This window comes from Punica granatum, chromosome 4 (assembly GCF_007655135.1).
Source record: "Punica granatum isolate Tunisia-2019 chromosome 4, ASM765513v2, whole genome shotgun sequence".
Taxonomy (NCBI): domain Eukaryota; kingdom Viridiplantae; phylum Streptophyta; class Magnoliopsida; order Myrtales; family Lythraceae; genus Punica; species Punica granatum.
This window is the reverse complement of record NC_045130.1, coordinates 7,114,561-7,137,331: the sequence shown is the minus strand read 5'-3', so window position 1 is coordinate 7,137,331 and position 22,771 is coordinate 7,114,561. Positions and strand designations below refer to the sequence as shown.

Genomic DNA, 22,771 nt, shown 5'->3' with positions numbered 1-22,771 from the left:
AAATGAAATTATGACGTCAGATTATTGTACCGATAATATTTAATATTACATCTGCATGCATGTTAGGAGTGCAATCAATTGCAACATTCTCTCAATTTTAACCGCTGCCAGATTACTAAAATGTATCCTCACCTTCGAAAATGGCTTCGTTTGGGAGTGTGGTACCGATTGCATAAATATTTTTTTAGCTGATTTTTAAGGAGAAATGATGTTTAATAAACTATTTCATAATCACAGTTTGGTTGATTTTAGAGGTTGGAAACGTATGGATTTTCCCCATTCACAAAACTCGAATCCGAAATTTTACTTAAGAGAAATAAATACCGATTCACTTGAGTTAATCCATGTAGACGAGATCCTATATACTTTTAGATTGGTCTTATTACCTCACATTTCATGTATATATCTATATTTTTTTGGGAAAGTAATGTTGACATATTCATTATAAGTAAGAGTACAAGACAAAATGCTCAAGAAAACGAAACAAACGGAGGGGTTCTCTTGGCAGCTACATAGAAAAGGTAGGTGAAAAAAAGTACCAAGCAGATAACCACAAAAGACAAAACAGGAACTAAAATGACAATGTTTATATTTCATATAATTTACTTGAGGTACGAGTAAGATTTTTAATAAGAGATAGATATGTACCATTTATTAACTGAATAATCATATGAAGGTGGGATATCGTCATTTAAGATAATTATACATATCGTAAAATTTTATGACGATAATTATCCATAACCAAAAATAGGAACTAAAATGACAATGTTTATCGTGCGAGCAATAGCATAATGGCAATGGGCCAGAGACGATAAAGATGTCGGATTTGTCGGTCCATTCAGAATTTCATTGAGAAATTTTGGTGAGCGACCTCTTGACGTTTACGGTCTTGCTGGGTCCTACAAATAAGGTGTTTTCCTTTTCCAGCTTTAACTGCAATAAATTTTTTGCTAATGAATGCACGCGCTTCAAAAAATACGAATTAGAATTAGAAATTTCCTTTTAATAAATTAAATTAGTGAAATTAGTTGGACGGGTGGATATGTGGATCGCCCAACTTATTTGTCTTCGTCAATGCATGCACGAAAAGTAATTATTTGCCGATTGATTAGTTGTAATTATGAGTCCCTACCTAATTTTCTTCATACGAAGAAACAGTTTATATTTACTTATCAAAAAAGAAGAAACAGTTTACTTAATAGCAATAACCAAAAAAAGAAGAAAAAAAAAGCGTTATTATCATGTTATTTTTACGATTTAAGGTATCTGCCCTAAATTCTGTGATGACCTTATTTCTTCACATAAAGTAAAAAAGAATCGATAGAATTGCAGCAAAAAGGTGAATGGGTTTATTAATTATTACATGAATACTGCAGAAAACAAGTCAAAAGCCGAAGATAATATCAATTTTTTAGAGAAAAAAAAAAGACGAGAAAAAGTTAAGCATTCATATTTAGGAGGGGAAAATATTGTTGGCGGCTTTGAGTTTCAGTCATTTGTATAGGTAAACTAACGAAGAATAGAAACTCGGTTAACAAAAGAATGAAGCAATTTGCAACTCAAAAAATTTGCGCAGTCGCGATGTCGTTAATGATTAGTTAGTCATAACAATGAGATCATTCGTCACAACAGCAACATCTACGAGTGTCAAGAACAAGCTAGCTAGTTAATCGCTGAGTTTGTTGTATATGATAACTTGTGATCGATATGCTATGCCATATGATTACTTTTTTCCCCCGATTTTCCAATGATTCCTTAACTATGTTCATCAACTGCCCTCATCAACACAAGAAAAGTGTAGTGCCCGTCGAAATCCTGGATCCGTCCCTCTCGAAAAGTGATATTTCCTTGTATATTTTCATTTGGATTTATTAGGGGATGGAGACAATTTATCTTTTCAATTCCTATGGAGATTGATCATATTAGTCCCACACATTCTCAAATCGTTTGCTCACCCGTCGCCTTTCTTGATTTATGAAATGATTCAATCAACATCCTGCCCCGATTGTGACCTTTGATCATCTGCCGAATGATAATCCTTATTATTGAGACATGTTATTCCACATAGAAAAATTAAGAAATAAATCACAAGTTTCTATGAGACTTGGATTCAGCAACCTCTCAACTTAAGCTTTTGGGTTCCAGATGGGCTCAAGTCTGTATAGGCCCAAGTGAAAATTTTATATGGTATCAAAGCAGATTATGCTTTCACGCACTCCTGTGAGTTCACGCCACGCCAGATTCGGTTTCGAGGCAAGCCAAAAGTGCGCCTCATGTTAATGGGCCCAATAGTGGCCTAGTCCAGTTTCGAAGTAGTTAAAGATGCACCTCTAGTTAGGCCCGAGTATGTAGCTCGAGACTAATTTGATATTTGTCCCCCCTTGCACGAGCACGAAAAAAGGATGTCCGGCTCGTGATCAATTATTAAGGGAGGGTATTTAAGGGCACATGGCATGTGTTAGACCACGCGTTGCCACGTGAGGGTGGGTGTTAAGACATGTTATCCCACATGGAAAAATTGAGAAAGAAACCACAAACTTATATGAGACTTGGGTCCAGCAAGCTATCAACTTAAATTTTTGGGTGTTGAAATTTTAATCCTTATATCTATTTTATTAATAACATTTTTTTGGGTAACAAAAAAAGAAAGAATGAATCACAATCTCATTATTTCCTTGGCAAATTTTGATCTAAGGACACACAGTTCACATGAAAAAGAGAATTTTTGGCTCATATGAATTCATTAGATGATCTGTTATGCGCTCAACCAAAGCTTATTTTCGCTTGCACCATGATATTTAGAAGCCAAATGGACCCCGATTAATCCAATTCGAGGCGAATCGATCCATTAAAGGACAAAACTCTTTCAATGTAAATTTTCTTCATTCACAAGACTAAAACTCAAGACGATATTTAAGGAGAATGAATGTTGAACCATTTGAATCATCCCACATTGACTCGACCCATCTTATTTTAGCCTTATCATCGACATCACGATTATCCTGTTCTTATATGTCTTCCCTCTTATACCGTATCTCTATGTTCTATACCTCGATACGAGACGAGCAAATACAGTATCATCTGCGTTTCTTAATCATGTACGGTTGCGTCCTTCATCTCGAATCGAATTGCCATGGGTACTAGTTTTGCTTGTACTTCCCTCAAGGTGAGGTGAGCTCCATAACAAATGCAATCCTCTCCCGTTCGGTTTCTTTCATGCCGCACGTGTGATTGTTTGGTGAGCGGGGAACCTAACCTGCCTAATTGTCCTGTTTCCCTTTCCGCAAGTTTTGGTTATCCTCTTCGGGAAGATACTTGGCCAAACACGGTCGAACCACCTCCTCCAGTTGACACTCGAAGAGATAAAATCACATTCAATCATTCCAAGCCAAATCGACCCGTCCTCCCGTCCTCTTCTTAATCGAAAATTATCCGATTCCTTTAGATATATATATATTTTTTATTTTGTCTGTTCATTGCCTTATCAAACAGTTCAAATATACATCATTAACCAAAAAAAAAATCCAAAATCTCCCAGAGGTCCGAGACGTGTTGAGAAAGAGACTGAAAAGCTCTCGTTCTTATGTTTCTTCATATATGATTGATATCATATCTTAAAGTATCTTAGAATATTAGAATATCTCTCATGTAGAATTTTATGTTTCATAGACAATATATATATATATATTTTAAGATTGCAGGGTTTTCATTGTCGCCAGTTGGCTCAATCACTATAAGCCATTGAAATAATGTAAAGGGAAAGTGATTTCTAACCTATAAATGCCAATACTTCCCAGAACCAATGTTCGGCAACCACTTTTTAACCAGGTGTTTGCCATATTCACGACGGGAGTTATATTCAAATTTCGTACTTATTCAGTTAAAAGATATAAAGAAACCAAAATATTCATTTACTTTAAGAGAGGTAATAAGTCTAATATAATGATATAAATAAACTAAAATAAAAGGCACATGAACCTTATTGATGAAAAGCCTTTTAGTTCAGGATCGGCCCCACTACACTAAGATACATTTCTAGAAGGGGGAAAAAAAAGTTCATTACATTGCATTGGATACGTGTGAAACCAATTGAATACTTGGTCCCATTTTCCTTTCCCTTTGGGGAAAAATGTTTGCTAAAATAATATCCAATATTTTATACCCTCGTGGGATGTTATTAAATGAAAGAAGATAAGGTCATGAATCAATTGATGGTACATTTACCAAAAAAGAATAAATATATATGGGTTTTTCTAACCTATGTCCTTAGGGCATAGGACAACCAATAATTACATACCAAAATTGATCAAAATGCTCATTTAATAAGCATATATACCGAACTTTTTAATGCCATAATAGTCCTTATTACAAATTTTGGCAAATAATTCATCCTAGTTAATTCTTTCTTCTTTGAAGAAATTCTAGCATGGGACACTAAATGCTTGTTTGGTTTGCGAATGTGATTTTAAAATCACAACTTTAACTTAACTCTACCAACAACAAAACAAAATAACTCATACAAAATCAAAGAGTGGACCTCATTTATATAACTTTTTTTCCACAATAAAACAAAATAACTCATACAAAGTCAAAGGGTGGGTCCCATTTATATCACTTTTTTTCAAAATCAAAAATTGATTTTAAAATCATATTTTGAAACCAAACGCAACATAAATAATATCTCATAGTGGGACATTAATATCATCCATTAGATATTTTAATATTTAATCTTGACCATTGATAATTTATATATTTTTGCTCTTATATTATAGTCCTTCACATTTTCCTTTTGCGTTATTCGCCCACGATATTATCAAATCGTCCCCAATCCGTCTTACAACATGGACCAATCAAAATACGCCAAGTCACCAATAATAAACCACCAAATTTCCTTGGTTTAAGTTTAATATTGAAAAAAATAAATTTAGAAAAAAATTAAAAGAAAAGAGAAGCAGTGACGTTGAAGAAGAAGAAGAATTGGATTTGTGTGTGTGTGTGTCGGGGGGGGCGGGAGATGACGATTGCCTGGCGCCAGCCACCATCCCCTTACACTGGTCGCCAGCATCATCAGATGCCGTCGGCGACCTCATCTAGGCTACCATGGCCGCTGCCCGAGCCACCACCTCTTAGATCCCCATTTTCTCTAAAAGCCGTTGCCCCCAACCAAACTCGCCCATTCGCCCCCGCACCACCCCCCCTTTGGTGCTTTTCTTCTTCTTTCTCTTTGTAGCAAACACTGCTTTTATTGTTTTCCTTTTTTTTATATAATAAATGATAAATAATATCTTAAAAATATTCATTATTTGACTTATTCTGCAATTATTTTAGATTTTTACTCCTCATTTTACAATTTTAAAATCAAACCAACTTTATAATTACAATTATTATATATTTTTATTATCAACTTTATTTTCAATTTATTTTAGATAGTTATTTTTACACATTTGTTATTTGATAAAGAAAATAAAGTATATAAATAAACAAATTATATATAAATGATGGATATTAATACGATCATATAAAGTTATATATAACACTTTATCATTATGATAAATTATTTTTTCTAACTTGTTAGTTTGAGCTTATAGGGTTCATTTCTTATGTGTTAACAAATGTTCTTCGTAAATTAATGGAAGTAGAATTTCTTATTTGGTGGGGACCAACAAATAAATTGGCCCCAAAAGGATCAGCTATGTTGGACATCTTTTTTGATTTGCTTGACCTTATTATTTATTACTCTTCTATTATTGTGTTCGGAAAAATCAGTTAGTCACCGAGAGTTTTTATTCATATGGATCATTCAAGGTATTTCTTTTTCTATATCAATTAATCACCGATGGATTCTTTTTGTTCAATGTCAAAAATAGGGAATGTGATGGTTATGGGCTCAAAATGTGTCTTAGACGGCATAGTGTCTTATTGTTTTGTAATCCTCGTGGTTCATTACAGTAGAGTGAATAGAAACTCAATGAATATAGTTATTGTATTTTAAATTAGTGTACTAATAATAACACATTGAACTCTTTATGCATGAATCCAATCTAATCAAACTGTTAGTAGTGACATATCTTGATTTAGTTTTGCAACTAGCCTTGTCTAGACTCATTGACTACTCAAATTGATTTAGGATAATACAATCTTGTATGTGACATTAATGTCAATTATACATCAATATGTATGATTTCAGAAATACAATAATTAAGAATAAAATAATTGTGATAAACCAGATTATTAGCCAAATTACGCGAGTAAACCAGTTTATTTATTTAATTCGATTTCTTTAAGAAAAATTTTAAAAATAAAAGAAAAAAGAAAACGACGGCCAAGCGAGGTGAATAATGGGGGGTGCAGCTGGTGCTCGAGCCACTACTGTCTAATGTCCCCACTCTCTCTATTTCTCAAAAGAGAAAGGTTTATGATCTCCCCTATCTTCTCTTCCACATGAGAAGTTGGTTCGAGCTAATCCTATAATTAATCACACCCAACTATTACAACGAACATATTTTTTTGCTCTTGTTTGGTTTCATGAAATGATTTTAGAATCATGATTTTGATTTTAACTCTACCCACTAAACAATAAAAACACACGTTTCCCAAGTCAAATTTATAATACCATCTCATTTGTCTTTTTTCATAATCAAAATCAAAATCAAAATCGAAGTTACTGTAACTCTGAAACCAAACGCCCCCTAATTGATATGATCTATATGCTCTTCTAAAGTAACACGCTTCACCTTTATGTTGACTAGATTTGGAAATGACATAATTTCAACATATAGTTTCGTTCTGGAAAATTATACTCTTTTATGGAGTATTGAGTAAACGGTCATGAGAAATTGTTTGAACAAATATAGTATGTGGAAAATATTTCTTCTTTTTGTATAGAAGTTTGAACTATTTTATCTATTAACTCAAAATCTCTAAACGAGACGATTATTAGCTTGACTCATTTCTAAATTTTTGTAAGACCAAGTGTTATATAGAGCATATTCCATTCCCTTCTATAATTCAGTTTAGGCGAGATATAAATTTCGGTCGAGCCAATATGTTTTGTCATTTTCATGACAAGATAAAAATTTTTCACTTTGAAAACTAGTTTAAGGTGAATTTGTTATTTACTAAAACTAATAAAATAATTGTCAATAGACCGATTGTATATAATTATGAAAACAAAATAATATTAAAATAGTTATTAATTTACAACTAATAAAATAATTATAAAAACGTAAAATAAATATTATATAATAATTGTAAGATATTGCAAAATAAATTTAATAGTAAATATTTCCTAAAAATAAATATTTTCAAAGCAAATCTTTTATATAATATTTATTACAAAGTCAAAAAATTGTTACATTGAAATATATAATCTAGCAAAAAAAAAAGAGGTGAAATAGAATAAAATAAGATAAAGTTGAAAAAAAAAATTTTGATCTCAGATTAGTGAAGAAGAAAGAGGAAGGAGGGGAGGGGGGTTGAAGGGGAAGGCGGAGGGGAAGGGAGGTGGTGGCTCTTGCCGGCGTCGGTTGCTACTACCCCCTCAGACGAGGTTGCCGATGATCTCGTCTGGACGGTGGCGGCCGCCGTCAGATCTCCCCCTCTCTCTTCACATGGGAAAAAAGAGAGACAGGGGGGGATCTGATGGTTGTGGCTCGGGCGCCGGTCACCACCGCCCAAACGAGATCGTCGGCAACCACTGGTGGCATCGGAGACCTCGTCTGAACAAGAGCCATCGCCTCCCTTCCCCTTCACGCACACCCCCCAGCCTCCCTCTCTCCCCCCATCCCCTCCCTAGTTGTGCTCCCTATTCTCTAGTCTTTCGTCCTATAGATAAGCAAATGTACTAATTTGCAATTTTCAAAATTTTGAAGGGTACAGCTGCAAATATTTTAGAAAGGGTCGCCAGTTGAGCGAGTCAGCAAAAAAAATGAGTAGGTTTTTTTACTTAACCATTAAGTGCTTTTTCTACCTAAATCTATTAAGTTACTTTTTTGTACTTATCAAACAAGCTAAATTGTATTAAGCGTTAAAATTTTGATTTCAACACTTAATTTATATTATCAAACACGCTCTTACCTACAACACAAGAATTCGAAATGCAATAGAAGTAATTCGTCGTTAGGGCCAAGAAAACGGCCTAATGGATATTAAACCCCGTCTGCATCTCTTGGTCTCACCGACCGAGAAAAAAATCGTCGCGATGTTTGTAAGCCGAAACCCGAATCTATCCGGCCCAAAATATCAAGCCCGGCCCAGAATACCAAGTCCGGCCTTTCCGCCGAGGCCTCTGAGGAAAAACGAAACCCAACAGATCAGAAAGCGCGCGCGCGAGAGGAATCTCCTCACCCCGCTCGGCGCTCCGTCCGAAAATGGGGAAGTCGACGCTTCCATCCGATGTCTATGGCGGCGTTTGCGTCTTTCTTTCGATAATGCATTCAACCGCCATGATCGCCTCTTCTCTTCAGTGTCTCTGATCCTCTCGTTTCAGCTGCATCAGGTTTTCCCTCGCGCTTCCTCTTTGACGTGTGTGATGTGGTGAATATCTGTACGTTGAAAGATCAGCGATCATGTAGTGATGATGACTGGTGAAGCCTCTGTTGATTTTCCGTTTGCATTTAAGCTTGATGAATTGAATAGGCATATCATTGTTGATTTCATCAAAAACTTCAATGGAGTACTATGTGGAAATGGATCGATTCACGTCTGAATTGAGGGGAGTTCGATGTGTTAAACATTTCATTATGGCCACCGTTATAACTTAGAACAGTAGGTACTTTCAGAGTTGTAGTCCGTAATTTTCTTTAGTGATAGTGTGTGATGTAAAGTTGAACTTTAGCACAGCGTGCAGTGGTAAAACTTTCAACATGATACGGATGCACTTTGTCCGATTTGTCTCGCCTCTTCAGCTTCATGGGCAAGAAATAGAATCGAAAACCTTGTGAACAAATGCATTGGGAGGTCTTCTTTCTCGTGCAGTTATTCAGGTGTAGCTTGCCTGCCGTCAAAAAGAGTTATTCAGGTGTAGCTTGACGGCCAAGTCTTTAAGGTGCCCTGTATTTACCGTAGAGTTTGGATCTTAAATTTCGTTCCTGTTGAAGCTGCGGTTCCCCCCTCGAGCTGAACTTTCTAATATTCATTCATGTTCCCAGAAATTCAGTTCCTCGATTCATTACAGCAAGCAGCCTCTTGGGATGAAGCATTCATGAAATTTAACATGACATAGTGCGATCATTTGCATAGGCAAGTGCAGCTGTGTAAGTCACATATTACGCATACTTAAATTTTTTTCTGAGTGGAATGACTTCTGAAATGGTTCAAACCCTTTACTATTGTTCATTTCATGGTTAGCAGCTGCATACTCGAAAAATTTGGGAAGTGCATACGGAGGGGGTTGGATATAATTAAATTTTCGGTAATGTTGATGCAGATTGGACTGTCAGAGGCTGAGCCCACAAAGCAGGGGACTGGTGCAATGCACAAATGATCATTGGAAGCCCAGATACCCTTTACCTGAGCTGAACTTTCTGATGTCTATTCATATTCTTGGAAATTCAGGCCACAGGTCCTCGACTTGTTATAGCATCAGGCTTTTGGAATGAAGCATTTACGAAATTTGACACGATATAGTGCGATCCTTTACGTAGGCAGCTTCCAACTAAGGGATTACCACTGCACAAGTCATATTACCCCTACTTACATCAACTTCTTGTCCAACTGGAATGACTTTACCCCTTGGTCGTGTTTCTTCTGGAATGGTTCATACCTTTTTACTATCTTTCATTTCATGATTAGCAGCTATGGACTAGAAAAACTTGGGAAGTGCATATGGAGGAGGGGATGGATATAGTTCAGCGTCTTGTGTTATGTTGGTGCAGATAGGATTGTCAGAGGCCGAGCCCACGAACCAGGGGACTGATCATTGGAAGCCCATCCATCTCCTCAACATTGTGATCTGATTCTTGCTTTGACATTAGTGACATTATTATTAATAGGAATCTGGCATAAAAGTTCAAAAGCCACTTTTTGAACATGACATGTGACTTCTTCACACAATTCTGACCAATTATTCGTAATTCATACAGTTGAATGTCCGGTTTTTAGCCGAAAGAATAACCAATTTTCAAACAAAGAGACGGCATTCGGGCACATCTTGGAAAGGATCAATGCTAGACCTAGAAGACGTATTCGTTTTCCTTTCCAGATTGTCGGCATTCTGGTGATGCTATCTTTTGCATTTCAGACTCAGGCTTTGAATTGTCAGAGAATTGTGCTATACATGATGTCCAGCGCAACCTCTTTAAAAGCGATGATCATAATTCGGATAAAAAAGAAAAGCACAGTAAAAGCAACAGCCCTACAAAAGAGCCATGATTAGTGGTAATACAATGCCATGATTCTGTCCACGTAAACTACAACTTTAAACCATGAGGGAGTCAGACTTTTATCGTCTTTTGACAAGCCTCATATACCTGTACATCTAATCTGACATGCGACAAGAAATTGATTCTTTAATTCAAAAATTTAAAAATTGGAAAACGACAAAGATAAGGAAATAAATATCAAATGGTACCTTGCCCGTTCATAGGCCGGAGGCCCCGTAGATGTCTGGAAGTTGGGTCATCCAATCTTTGACTCCCAACCACGTGCAAACGGGCTGGAACACAAGAAAGTTGAAATGCAAACCTAAACAAGAGCGTTCGAACTTCAAAGTCCTTTAATTTGGTGGATGCAATGATCAATTCGACGACGTGTATCTTGTTTTCCTCATTCATTCCTTTGACATTTCCTCCATCTAAATTTCTCCAATTGGTAGGGAGAACTTCTACCCGCACCGGTAGGATACCGCGGTCTAGAAACGCATCACCGTTAAATAGAGTCTTCCCTTTATTAGCTACGTCTCCCAAACCTAATATAGATGGTAAAATTTTCCATGAGTCCCCTCGGCGCTGCAATGGGACTTTTTGTTAAAAGCACCTTTCTTTCTTAATAGAAATGGAACATGGACTGCGTTGGTTGAAAAATGTGGAAAAGAATAGAAGAATAGGATGACTTTTGTAAGTTATTTATTGTGAATCACGTCGCGGGTCCCGGGAGCAAAAGGCCCATCCCCTTTTAATGATTCCGGTCAATGATTCGCTCATGCGCGAGGTAAAGTTGGAGGAGCGGAGTTCCTGTGGTCATAGACTCCTAGACTAAGACTAGGCTAGCCCACCCTACGAAAGAGTACTGCCCGATATGTTCTCGAGCTTGCGTGAATAATATGACAAAAGTTACTGTAACACATTTAATATTTTATTTAATTGTTTATTATATTTATATACAGTAAAATATTTTCAGAAAATGCGGTGGTAGGATTTATTGATTAACTGATACATTTAATTGTTTACTATATTTATATATTTATGCTATTACCTATACTATCTATTAGGGGTGTGCACGGGTACCGGGTATACCCGGAACTGGTTGGAACCTACCCTAACGGGTAGGGTCCGGGTAGCTCGTATTGAAAATAGGATAGATTCCGGGTATTAAAATTAGGAACCTGTGAAAATCGGTTCCGATTCCGATTTCGATTCCTGCCTACAGGGTACCCAGAACCGATTATTTATTAAAAAAATAGGAAAAAATAAAGTTATTATCTCCTCTAATGAATCAGAATAGATACACTTTATTGTATGAGATCGTATTATGGATGTTCAATTTTGTCAATGGATTGATGAAATATATTATTATTTTATTATTGTGGATTAATCTAAATTTTATTGATATTCTATTCGGCGTGATTACTGATTATGTATGTGATATTTTCGATTTTATTTAGCGGGAGAAAAAAATTACAGGTTCCAACAGGGTACTCGGAACCTGTGATATAATATAGGTTCCGAGTAGGTTCTGGTTTCATAATTCAACAGAGTAGGGTCCGGTTCCATAATCTTGAAACTTGTCCCTTACAGGTAGGGTCCGGGTATTATGAAAAATACAGGGTACCCGGAACCGATCACCCCTACTATCTATACTCCGACTTACAACCTATCCTTTTGGTCTTATTTTACTTTCCCAAATGTCATGTTGTATGAATTTCAATTTATATGAGCCATTGGGTTAAGGTTATGATAATAATTTTAACCCCAGTCCCTCAGTCCTTTCGCTCTTCTTCTCATTCTCTCGGCCATTCGTTTCAATGGGCGCATGCACACCTTTTCATTTTTTTTTTCGGAAAAAAATTAATAGAGGAGTTAGTTTGGAAAAGTCATCACTCTAAGAGGATTGTTTGGATAATTATGAGGGATGTGAATTGGTGAAAGAAATCCGACCACGTCGAACGAGCTCCCAGGTGAGCCCACGATTGCTGCGTGCCAATGAAATTGACCATCTAGATAAGGTTTTTAGAACATTTCTTTAGGGAGAAAAAAAAAAAGCACTTGTTGGAGTCTGCCAAAATAATAAAAGGAAATAATAGCCAAATACAGATCCGCTTCAGCTAGTTAACAGCCTAGATTGCACGAGTTTGTCTTCATATCTCTCTATTATTTCTTATTTTAATTACTTTAAATTTGAAATACTTTCTTAATGATAATATAATAATGAATAATAATTTTTCAGTTTGTAATTCAAGATTTTAAATAATAATCTTCAATAGTTTTTTCTGTTTAAAATTAGAGTAAGTTAAATTGTTAAATGATGATCAGTAACTAATTAACTTAATCAATATGCATCGTATATTAAAGTTACTTGTTAATATAGAGTTATCGCGTATATTTATTTAGAAGTTACATGCAGTTCAAATTATTTTACCTTTTTTCGAATATCATATTTTTAAGATAATGATAGTATTGGCATTAATTGTACGGATATAGATATGCATGGTTTCGATTCGTCCTGAATTTTTAAGTGGTGAAAGAAAAGAGGAAGAGCTTTTAACATGAGAGAATGGAGAGAAATATGAAAGGTTCTAACGCTTGTTTTTTGAATTTTCAAGGCCTGCGTGATATGATGCATTTAAGAAAGTGGTCTTAAAAAATTAATAGTGCCAAATTAATTTTTCTTTTTTTTTTTTGGGGTTAAAAATGAAAAGGTGTGTGCGTGCTAATTTGTCAAAATTACCGTCATAATTTTGCCTCAATGGATCATATAAAGTAAAGTTTATATAACGTGAATATCTTAAAGAATTAAAGTAAAGAAAGTAAAGACTCGAGAAAAAGGTAGGTTTTAGCTTTATATAATAGAGTATAGATATTACAGATAGAAAGATACAATAAATAATTGAACAAACTAGTTTATCAATAAATTCTTCAATTGCTTGCAATTTTTTTTAAATATTTTAATTATTCAATATAAATAATTTTTTTTTAGTTTCAGAAGATCTAGGTTTAATAAGGTTGCACATCTTTTTAATGTGCATTCTAGAGCATTTCAGTACAAAATGCAAAGCGCAATATTCTTAACGAATAGCACATTACAAGAAAATTTCAAGAAAAAAATGGCTCTTAATTTTCTGTTCAAATCACAAGCATAAATTCGGTGCAATTCTTCTTCTTCTTCATCTATGCCGAAATAATTCTTGCCGTATGCAAAAACACGAACTATCGGGCACGTGATCGTGCAATTCTCTGGCCTGCAGGTTGCGTGCATTGGAATCGGATTTTTGATCCAATAAAAAACTTCTCACCTCAGCAAATAAACTAGCTAGTTGCTTGTGAGACCTCATGAGACCTCATGCATATGCATCATCATTAACGTAAGTAAAACAATAAACCTATGGGGAATTAAAAAAAGAAAGAAAAAAGAAAAGAAAGAGTTTATGTATCTATATGATTTGCTGCTGACAAGTGACAAATATAAACCCCACGTCCCTTTTCAATTCATCACAGATCTACCCTGTATAGACATTCCCGAACCTCAAAAAAATAAAAATAAAATAAAAAATATATATATATATATATATAAAAGATCGTGAAGCTCAATCATCAAACCCATGTGTTTATCGAATCAGTATATAAATAATTTCTTACAACAATCTATCTATCTATCTATCTATCTATCTTGGATTCTCTATTAAATTATATGGGTTGTTGGTTGAATGTTCAGTGGGACACGGCACAAAATAGTGATCGGCGGGCGCAAATTTTCGAATATCCTTCCTTGTCATTAATTGTTTCTGTAGTCTCCTCTTTTGTCAATGCAAAACTATATAATCAGCATTCTACATTTTTTGTAGGTCTAACAAGTTTCTAACCATCAAGTCTGTACTTTTAAATGAACCCTAGAGAGGCTATATATGTATATTATTAGTCGATGGGCGTAACGCGAAAAAGGACTTTCACGGGAGAAAACAGCTTTGTTTATAATTAAGCAGATGTCCCCGTATCGCATCTATGGATATAATTACTCGTGCCTGTAGTAAATATGGATAAGATGTTCTCTTTACAAAAGTGATTATGTAGGGTAAAATGGTACCCTATTTCGAGTGGAATTACATCCCATCATGCCCTTTCCTCCTTTTGGGCAAAGAATTATAGAAGTAATGATGTCCTTATCACGATGGTTACAATAATAGTTAATTATGTATATAATGTAAATAAAAAAAGTAAAAGGAAAAAAAAACTTGTGGATGGGTTTTTTTTGTCGGGGGTAAAAGGTGGGGCAGGGCAGAGTTCTTCAATTGAAAATAGTGGGAGATTTGTTCCACAAAAAAAGAAAAAGAAAAGTGGGAGATTGGTGTGGACCCCATGGCTGGGCCCAAAGACAAAGTAGTTGGTCAGAATCAGCCCAACCCATTATTTGGCAATTTGCATTTTTTTTTATCATGTTATATTATATATATATATATATATATATATATGGATTGGCTACTTAATAAGGGAATATAAACAAAGAGGATCTAGCAATCCAATTAGCCAGAATTAGCTTCCAACCCCTTACCTCTCTGCTTAACAACCACCTTTCTTGATTAATAAACAAAAATGTCCTTTTCTCAATTCAAACCATGTGTGTTCCTCTTAGCCCCTACATACATAATAGGGTCCAACATGCCAATTCCTTTTACTATTATTACAATTTCCTTTTTCTTTCCCCCCCCCCCCCCCCACTTTTTTCCCTTCTTTTGGATTGAGATGTGATTTGCGTCGACTCTACAGTTCTCACGAGATAGGAAACTCTTTTTTCTTTTATTTATCTCAAAGGAACAAAATTTTTGTTAGATTCAAATTAATTTTTCGTGATGTGAATCGGACGACTTGCAGCAGGTCAGAGTAATTCCTTAAAGGGGATGGTGTGAATCGTTAGCGTTTACGTGTTGTGAAGTCGATCCACAGCAATTTACGTCGTAAGAATATTCTTAACTATTTATTCCACCCCGTCCCACGTCTGTTCAAAGTCCTCAAACTATAACTAGATGTTTTCTTTTCTTCGCGTCAAAAGAATCAGTTCCGCTCCACACGCAAAATGCAAAATGCGTTCCCTTTAAATAAGGCATTCTTGAGTCAGCCTGTTCACATCTTAGATGAAATTGTAGTTCCATTGTTGTAATTCTTTCGGAAATTTCCCACGGATTTGCATCCTCGACGTATTTCACATTCCCTCATGGTCGTGTTTGAATCGCAAATAGATACAAGTAGGTATATCGAATATCAATTCAAATATACATGCAAACAAAAAATTATAAATGATCATGCCATATCATGATCGATGCAAAGAGACAAAATAAAAATTTCGCGCATATAATTATATAAAAGCACGGACTCATGTTCATGCAGTTACTGTAATTTTATTAATAATTCTCTCATATTCCTTATCGAAGTTAATATCTTTAAGATATTAAAACCAGAAATTGGACTCGTTTAAAAAGTATTTAACTCGTGGATGACATTCTTTTTTTTTTAAAAAAACATTCTATTATGATTTACAATTTAGGCTAAAATCACGTAAATATCCCCTGTCAGTCTAAGAAATTATCTCGGTTACCGAAAAAGGAAAAAAAATCATTACTTTCATCCTTTTCAGAATCAAAACTTAAATAAAAATTTTCTACCGAAAAAAATAATAACAAAATATTAATTAAGTGGTAAGCGACTGAAACATTATACGGAGGAGAATACAAATGTGAATTCGAAAAAATATATTTATTAGGAAGGAAAATAAATATTAATATTCGATATTATAAAATTGCGAGATTAATGTCTGTCCCACGCGCCAAGAACCGGCCGGTCCTTGACAAATCCGTCCGGTCTGAACGGCAAAGCCTGACAGATTCGGTAATAAGCGGGACAGTCCGTCCCTTTCCCCATGGCGGGATCCACTTCGAGTCTTCTCCTTCCTTCTTGTTCTTCTTCTTTCCCTCCTTCCCTTCTCTCTCTCTCTCTCCCTCCCCTTCCCTGTCTCGGAAGCTGCAGACGTTAATGGAGGTGATCCCTCGGATTGAGTGATTGTATATGCATGTCTCTGCTTAATGGATTAAATTAATCGACTGGGTGAGGACTCGAGGAAGGAGGAAGACAAGAACTCAAGAACGACGGATCTCTAACATCCCGAATCCACAGCAATGGCCTTCGGTTCGACCCCATTTGTTTATTGTCTGTTCATGGTTTCCAGAAAACCCTAAGATTGCAGATCGCCATTATTATATTATTCGCAGAAGGGGCCGACAAGTCCCACGTCTTCTCAGATTCTCTGATTCCAAGTGGCCCGTCCCGTTCGACTATTCAATTCCCGATCTGATCGGACGTCGAAGCTCTGAATTTGCACACTCTGTCTGGCTGTGCATGGACGGCCAGCATTCGGTCGGCTTCATCTCAACGGTCTGGATCCTTGCCCCTCTTTCTTTCTTGCATCAAATTCCTCCCTCTGTCAGCTCGCAATTAATGTCAGACGGTGCGGAAAGAGAGAGAGAGAGAGAGACCCGACATAGCATTACTTCTGCTGCTACTGCCCCTGCTTGCTTATACTGTCCCTGTGTGTGCGTGATTGGTTTCCGTTAGGGTTTCGCATTGGTTGATTTCCACTCGGATTCCCTGCTCTAGCTGCTGAGTGAAATCTCTGATTGCTGTTCTTAGTCCATTGCATTTGATACGGGGCTGTTCACTATGCTTACCCTTGCTCTTGCTCTTGCTCCGTGCAATGGCTGCTTCGCTCACAGGTGCGGGCGCCATGAATGAAGAACGAGCTGTCTCTAGTGCTCCGGGGCTTTTCTGCTTGGGCTTCCATAGTGGGTTCCAGAGATGGGATGCGGTGGATCCAAAGTCGATGACTTGCGGCTGGTGACCTTGTGCAGAGAGAGAAAGGAGCTAATTAGAGCTGCGGCTGATCACCGCTACGAGCTTGCTGCCGCTCACGTCTTGTATTTTCAGTCGCTCACCACTGTCGGCGAGGCTCTGCGCAAGTTTGTGGAGGAGGAGCTCGTGATTGGGACCAGCTCCGGTTCTTCTCCAGGCTCCCCGGTGCTGACTTTGCCTTCGGATGATAGGAAACCCCGGAAACCGTCTGATAAGGTCAAGAATTCATCTTCTTCTACTTCAATTTCTCACAATGCGGAAGGTCATATTGAGGGCTCTCACTTACATTTGTCTGGGTCGGATTCTGAGTCTGAATTGAGCTCCGACTCGGGTCACATTCACATTCATGATAGCCCCATCTCTAAAGCGCCACCAGATCCTGGTCCTATTCTTGATCCAGGTCCTTCAACTTCTTATGGTTACAACTACCCGCCATATCCATATCCATACCCATATCCGTACAGTTATCCGCCTGGTGAATGGGGCATGTGGAATATGGCTGGAGAGCCTGTACACTCAGAGCCCCGTGCATACTACATGAAGAAGTCTTCTACTCCTATGAAATCTGTCATTTTTGAGGAGCCAGGGAGGCACTCTGTGAGAGAAAATGAGGGATGGTCTGGGTATGGGAGCTCAGGTTATCCGCAATACGGGAATGGTGGATACTTTGGGTATCCAATGATGGACCCAGCAGGAAATGGTTTTAGTATTGAGAGAGAACGGCAGGAACGGCCGCCTCCTGCCCCCCCTTCCCCACCAAATGTGTCTGCCTGGGATTTCTTGAATGTTTTTCAGACATATGATAATGGATATCCTGGGTATTACCCAAAAAGTGGTTACGGGGTCGGGTCAATGACTAGTAGCCCAGATTCTAAAGAAGTGAGAGAACGAGAGGGGATTCCAGATTTGGAGGATGAAACTGAGAATGAGATGGTGAAGGATGTGTATAAGGAGACCAAGAAACCAGGCCTAGCCATGGATGGAAGGAAAAACCTTGGTGAAGGTCCTTCAAGAGCTGTGCCATCAAAGAAGAACGAGGGAGCTTCGACAACACTGCCATCTCATAATAGTGAGGCAAGTTCTAAACTGCCATCCATTGAAAGTGACAGCACACACCTAACTACAAGTAAAGAGATCAACTCTAGTAGCTCTGAGACAATCATCTCGAAGAGCTCCTCCCCAGAAGGCTATACCAGGAAAGGGGTGAGTTTTGAGGTAGAGGAGGCCCCGACTGTGGATATTGAGTCATCGAACCCAAGTAGCTTAACCTCACTGTCTGCTCATGGTACCAGGGATCTTCAGGAAGTAGTCAGAGAAATCAAGAATGAATTTGAGACGGCCTCTAACTATGGAAAGGAGGTAGCTGTCTTGCTTGAGGTGGGCAAGCTGCCTTACCGGTCCAAAGATACCATATTTAAAGGTAGAATTCAGTATCCCATCTCTGCTATATTTTTAGAGTTCTTTGTCTTGCCTTTTATAGATCTGTTTCGTTAATGCTATGTGATTTTTTTTCCCCCCTCTTTTTCCCCTGCTTCTTGGGGGGTCTCCTTGGAGCGAGTCTGTCTTTTGTTGACTGCAAAAAAGCTATGGCTTAAGCTGCTTCCTTGACGTCTTTCTAGTATATATAAGAATGGACGGTTTATGTGCTTAAGATATAAATTTTATTGTCAATACATGTATTGAATGTTTTTAGCACCTACCACTTTTATTCTAACTTCTTTATGTATTTTTTTTTTTTTCTGGTTATTTTGCTTTTAGCATGCTGTTAATCATTATCTTGTCTCCAAAGTATTTTTATCTCGTGAAAACTGCCTGGCTTACTTTCGGCATAGATTATTCTTAATAGAGTTCTGGAATTGTAAAGACAAGGTTCCATAGCTATATTTCTGTATTACAAGCTCGGGAAATCCATTCATCTTGAGTGCCGGTGCCGTGAGCCAGTCAATGCTTGAAATTTTGTTCATCTATCTTTCCAATATCATATACATATTAAGTTGCGAATAGTTGCTAACCATCGTCCTTAAATCCTCTGCTTCCTTGATCTATATAAATGCAATTTATACTCATGGTTGGCTTCTTCAGTGATTTTTTCTAGGATTATGTATCTTGTGGCACCCTCGACGTCATTCTCAGAACCTCCGAATAGGTCGTCTGTGCGAGTAAGTTCGAGAACAATGAAAATGGCAAAAGCATACTTTGCAGATGCTACAAAGGATTTCAACATGAAATCTGGAAACATTTCAACAACATTGGAAAAACTGTATGTATGGGAGAAAAAGCTATACAAGGAGATTAAGGTATGTTTCTGTTATGAAAAAAAAAAGATCTGTAAAAATATATTTTCTTTTAACCTTGTCTGGGTTTTGAAAAATTTTGTGCCGTGCAAATTTGTTACACTCAGTCTTCCAACTGTCCACACTCTTATCAATCAACAAAATTTAATTTTTTTAGTAGATGTGCAAGCTGTTCCTTCTATTGTTTCGCCAGCAAAAATTGACTGTTGATGCTGTTTGATGGAATGTTACCATTCGGCTTACTCAGATATCCTCAATCAAACAAAAATTTGCTCTTTGTGAGTTTGATCATTTTCTAAAGGTATCATCATGGTAGCAATAATTTAGCCAAATGTTTAGTCATTGAAAACAAATTTGGCTGATTTAAAATTTCCAGCACATGCAACTCACCCCAATGTAGTAACACATGCTATGATCACGTCCAAAACCTTTTTTCATATGTAGACGGCAGCATTGGTTCCAGAGAAAATCCTTCAGTCGTATCCTGTTTATTCTGTTTTCTTAGATTAGCTAAGTATGTGAACTAGAAAGGAGGGAAGGCTGAATTAGGATTCTAAAATGTTAGTTGGATCTTCACTGCTACCCTCTATTTCTCCATCTTCAAGGATGACTTTTATTGTTCACAGTTTGTCCCATCCTTAGTTGATATTGTAACTTTATACATGATATAATAAGATCCAAGCCATGCTTCCTCCACCTGGAGTCAAGATTGCACAGTTGCGTATATGATATCAATGACCCAATGTGTTAATATTAATTCAGTTGGCAATATTTTTAGTGTTAATGGTTCTATTTTTCATTGAGCAACCTTCTGATCTATCCAATGGCAACATGTCGAGTGTCCGAAGACTCTGAACCCTTTGGTGTTTATTCCTTCTTCGCTTTCCTTATGTTTTTATTAGACGTTATCATCAGTTGGCTTCTCTAGATTCTTCTAATGCTTACCTTAACCCTTTTGATTGTTTTAGGATGAAGAAAAGTTACGGGTGGTGTACGAAAAGAAGTGCAAGAAACTGAAAACTCTAGATGACCGGGGAGCTGAGCCTACTAAAATTGATGCCACTCAGGCTACCGTAAGAAAGTTGCATACGAAGATAGATATTTGTATAAGAACAGTTGATGCTATTTCAAGCAGAATTCACAAATTGAGAGATGATGAGTTGCAGCCCCAGCTGACGGAACTGATACATGGGTGCGCATTTCTTTACTGACTCACCCTTGTGTAATTATTTAAAGCTTTGTCCATTTGTTTCTTCTCTTTACAAAAATCAAAACATGTCATCGGAGCTTTGGATCTGCTCTTTATTTTGTTTCTTTTGGGACTGAAAATTGTTGACCAGGAAGAAAAGTTCAGCTGGAGCATGCTATCCTCTGTTTAGTCTCAGTATCATCTAATTATTCTGCTGATTTTTGCTTTTCTTTTCCCCTTTCTTTTAATTCACATAAATTGAACATATTCAAAGTTATGATACCATCTTGTACATTTATTATTTTTTCATATGATTTATACACAGCAAAAAGAATAAACAAATGAATAAACAAATAAATAAAAGGGCATCTGGTCCCACAGATCGAAACAATTCCTGGCCTGATCCTTTGCTCTATATCTTCTTGTGAAACGGGACGCATTATCATCCTCACTTTTTCCATCAACATAAATTGTGCTATGCAGATTAATTAGGATGTGGAGGTCCATGTTCAAGTGCCACCAGAAGCAGTTTCGAGCAATAATGGAGAGCAAAGCCCGTTCAATGAAGGCCAACACCGGTTTGGAAAGGGAGTCAAGTTTGAGAGCAACTGTGGAACTCGAGGCAGAGCTACTGAAGTGGTGCAACTACTTTAATCAGTGGGTAAATGCTCAGAAATCATATGTCGAGTCCTTGAATGAGTGGTTGTTGAGGTGCCTTCACCATGAACCTGAAGAAACTGCAGATGGGGTAGCCCCCTTCTCTCCAAGCCGAATTGGAGCTCCACCAATTTTTGTTATTTGCCATGATTGGTTCCAGGCAATGGAAAGAATCTCACAAGAAAGGGTAGCTAATGCTATGAGCGGCTTTGCTTCAAAATTGCACCAACTGTGGGAAAGGCAGGACGAGGAGCAACAACAGCGGATCAAAGCAGAGTTCGCTTCTAAGGACCTGGAGAAGCAGCTCAGAATATTACGCATGGAAAAGGGGAGACTTGAGAACCACCAAGACTCGTTGTCTGATAAAACAGCTATGTCAAAGTTGCCGTCTGACAGCGGAGTCTCCCGATTGGATGACCTAAAGGTTGATTTGGACTCAATGAGGAAGAAATTGGAGGAGGAGAGAGCTAGGCACAGGGAGACCAAGCAGTTGGTCCACCATGCCGCTTCAAACAGCCTACAGGCAGGTCTGCTCCCAATCTTTGAAACTTTGGAGAACTTCACTTCAGAGGTTTTGAAAGGTTATGAACAGGTCAGGCTTGATGGCTAAATCTGCAGCGAGGCTTTATGTAGCTTTCGTCTGGCCCCGTTAGCGGTTTTCTTGTTGTTATAGGATCCTTTACATGTATATCGATGGTTGAGAGCAGATTTGATTCTATCAGAATGATTTAGGATTAGATCTAGAGTCAGGGGTGGGGATCGAAATGGAAGGGGAGAGGAAGCATTGGGATAGAAAAATCTAGGTACTATAGAACCCCAGGAATCAAAAAATGAGTTCCTAAGTGGGTTAGAGGGAGCCTCTGCATTAGAAAATTCCCGAGCGAAAATGGCTAGCCAGCGGTTCTACCATTTTAACCCTTGAATAGGTAGGTAGGTCTTGTGTATAGCTTATTCATTTATTTGTTGATTGGTTTATTGGAGGAAGTGCTTTTGCATATTATGGGAGTACCAACAGTCTAAAACTTGTAATGCAGAAATGTGCAAATTTTGGTAGAGCATGCACTTTGGTTTAAGTCGAAAGCTTTCCTGCTCCTGGATTTCAGATTATCTTATATGCATCCGAGCTTGTGATTGTAATGCTTTATTACACTGGTTGCTTGAAGATGTAATTATTATAGGTTGTCTGAAACATTTCTAGATGATGCGACATAAACCGAACTTGATTCCTCCAGTTATTCCAAGGAATGATCAAGTGAGAAAGAAGCACAGAAAATTGTAATAACCTCCAGTGGGTTCAGTGTTTGAAATGCTTGCTTAAACATAGGACTGGCAACATATGTCTATACTAGCAATTTAGACCA

At 37.3% G+C, this 22,771-nt stretch overlaps 1 protein-coding gene and 1 long non-coding RNA gene across 5 annotated transcripts; both read left to right on the top strand.

Annotated features, from left to right (window-relative positions):
- The first annotated feature begins 7,394 nt into the window (after positions 1-7,394).
- On the top strand, positions 7,395-10,063 carry LOC116203128. 3 transcript variants are annotated; one of them, XR_004156214.1, is made up of 4 exons: positions 7,395-8,497; positions 8,842-9,046; positions 9,150-9,254; positions 9,428-10,063. It is a non-coding gene; the product is annotated as an uncharacterized LOC116203128 (long non-coding RNA). The 3 variants fall into 3 exon arrangements; XR_004156213.1 differs by having other exon boundaries at positions 8,837-9,046; XR_004156215.1 differs by having other exon boundaries at positions 8,907-9,046; positions 9,428-10,062.
- A 6,208-nt stretch (positions 10,064-16,271) lies between these two features.
- Positions 16,272-22,636, top strand: LOC116202357 (nitrate regulatory gene2 protein). Of its 2 annotated transcripts, XM_031533883.1 has the most exons (6): positions 16,272-16,550; positions 16,634-16,796; positions 17,135-18,690; positions 19,353-19,567; positions 20,533-20,756; positions 21,237-22,636. In XM_031533883.1, the coding sequence occupies exons 3-6, from the start codon at positions 17,217-17,219 to the stop codon at positions 22,018-22,020; spliced, it is 2,697 nt and encodes an 898-aa protein (XP_031389743.1). In that variant the 5' UTR covers positions 16,272-16,550; positions 16,634-16,796; positions 17,135-17,216; the 3' UTR covers positions 22,021-22,636. The 2 variants fall into 2 exon arrangements, with proteins under 2 accessions (XP_031389743.1, XP_031389742.1); XM_031533882.1 differs by having other exon boundaries at positions 16,272-16,796.
- The last annotated feature ends 135 nt before the right edge of the window (positions 22,637-22,771 follow it).

Coding starts and splice junctions, on each gene's coding strand:
- LOC116202357 (XM_031533883.1), top strand. CDS start 17,217: ATGGGATGCGGTGGATCCAAAGTCGATGACTTGCGGCTGGTGACCTTG. Junction 19,568..20,532: donor AGCTATACAAGGAGATTAAG/GTATGTTTCTGT, acceptor TGATTGTTTTAG/GATGAAGAAAAGTTACGGGT. Junction 20,757..21,236: donor CTGACGGAACTGATACATGG/GTGCGCATTTCT, acceptor TGTGCTATGCAG/ATTAATTAGGATGTGGAGGT.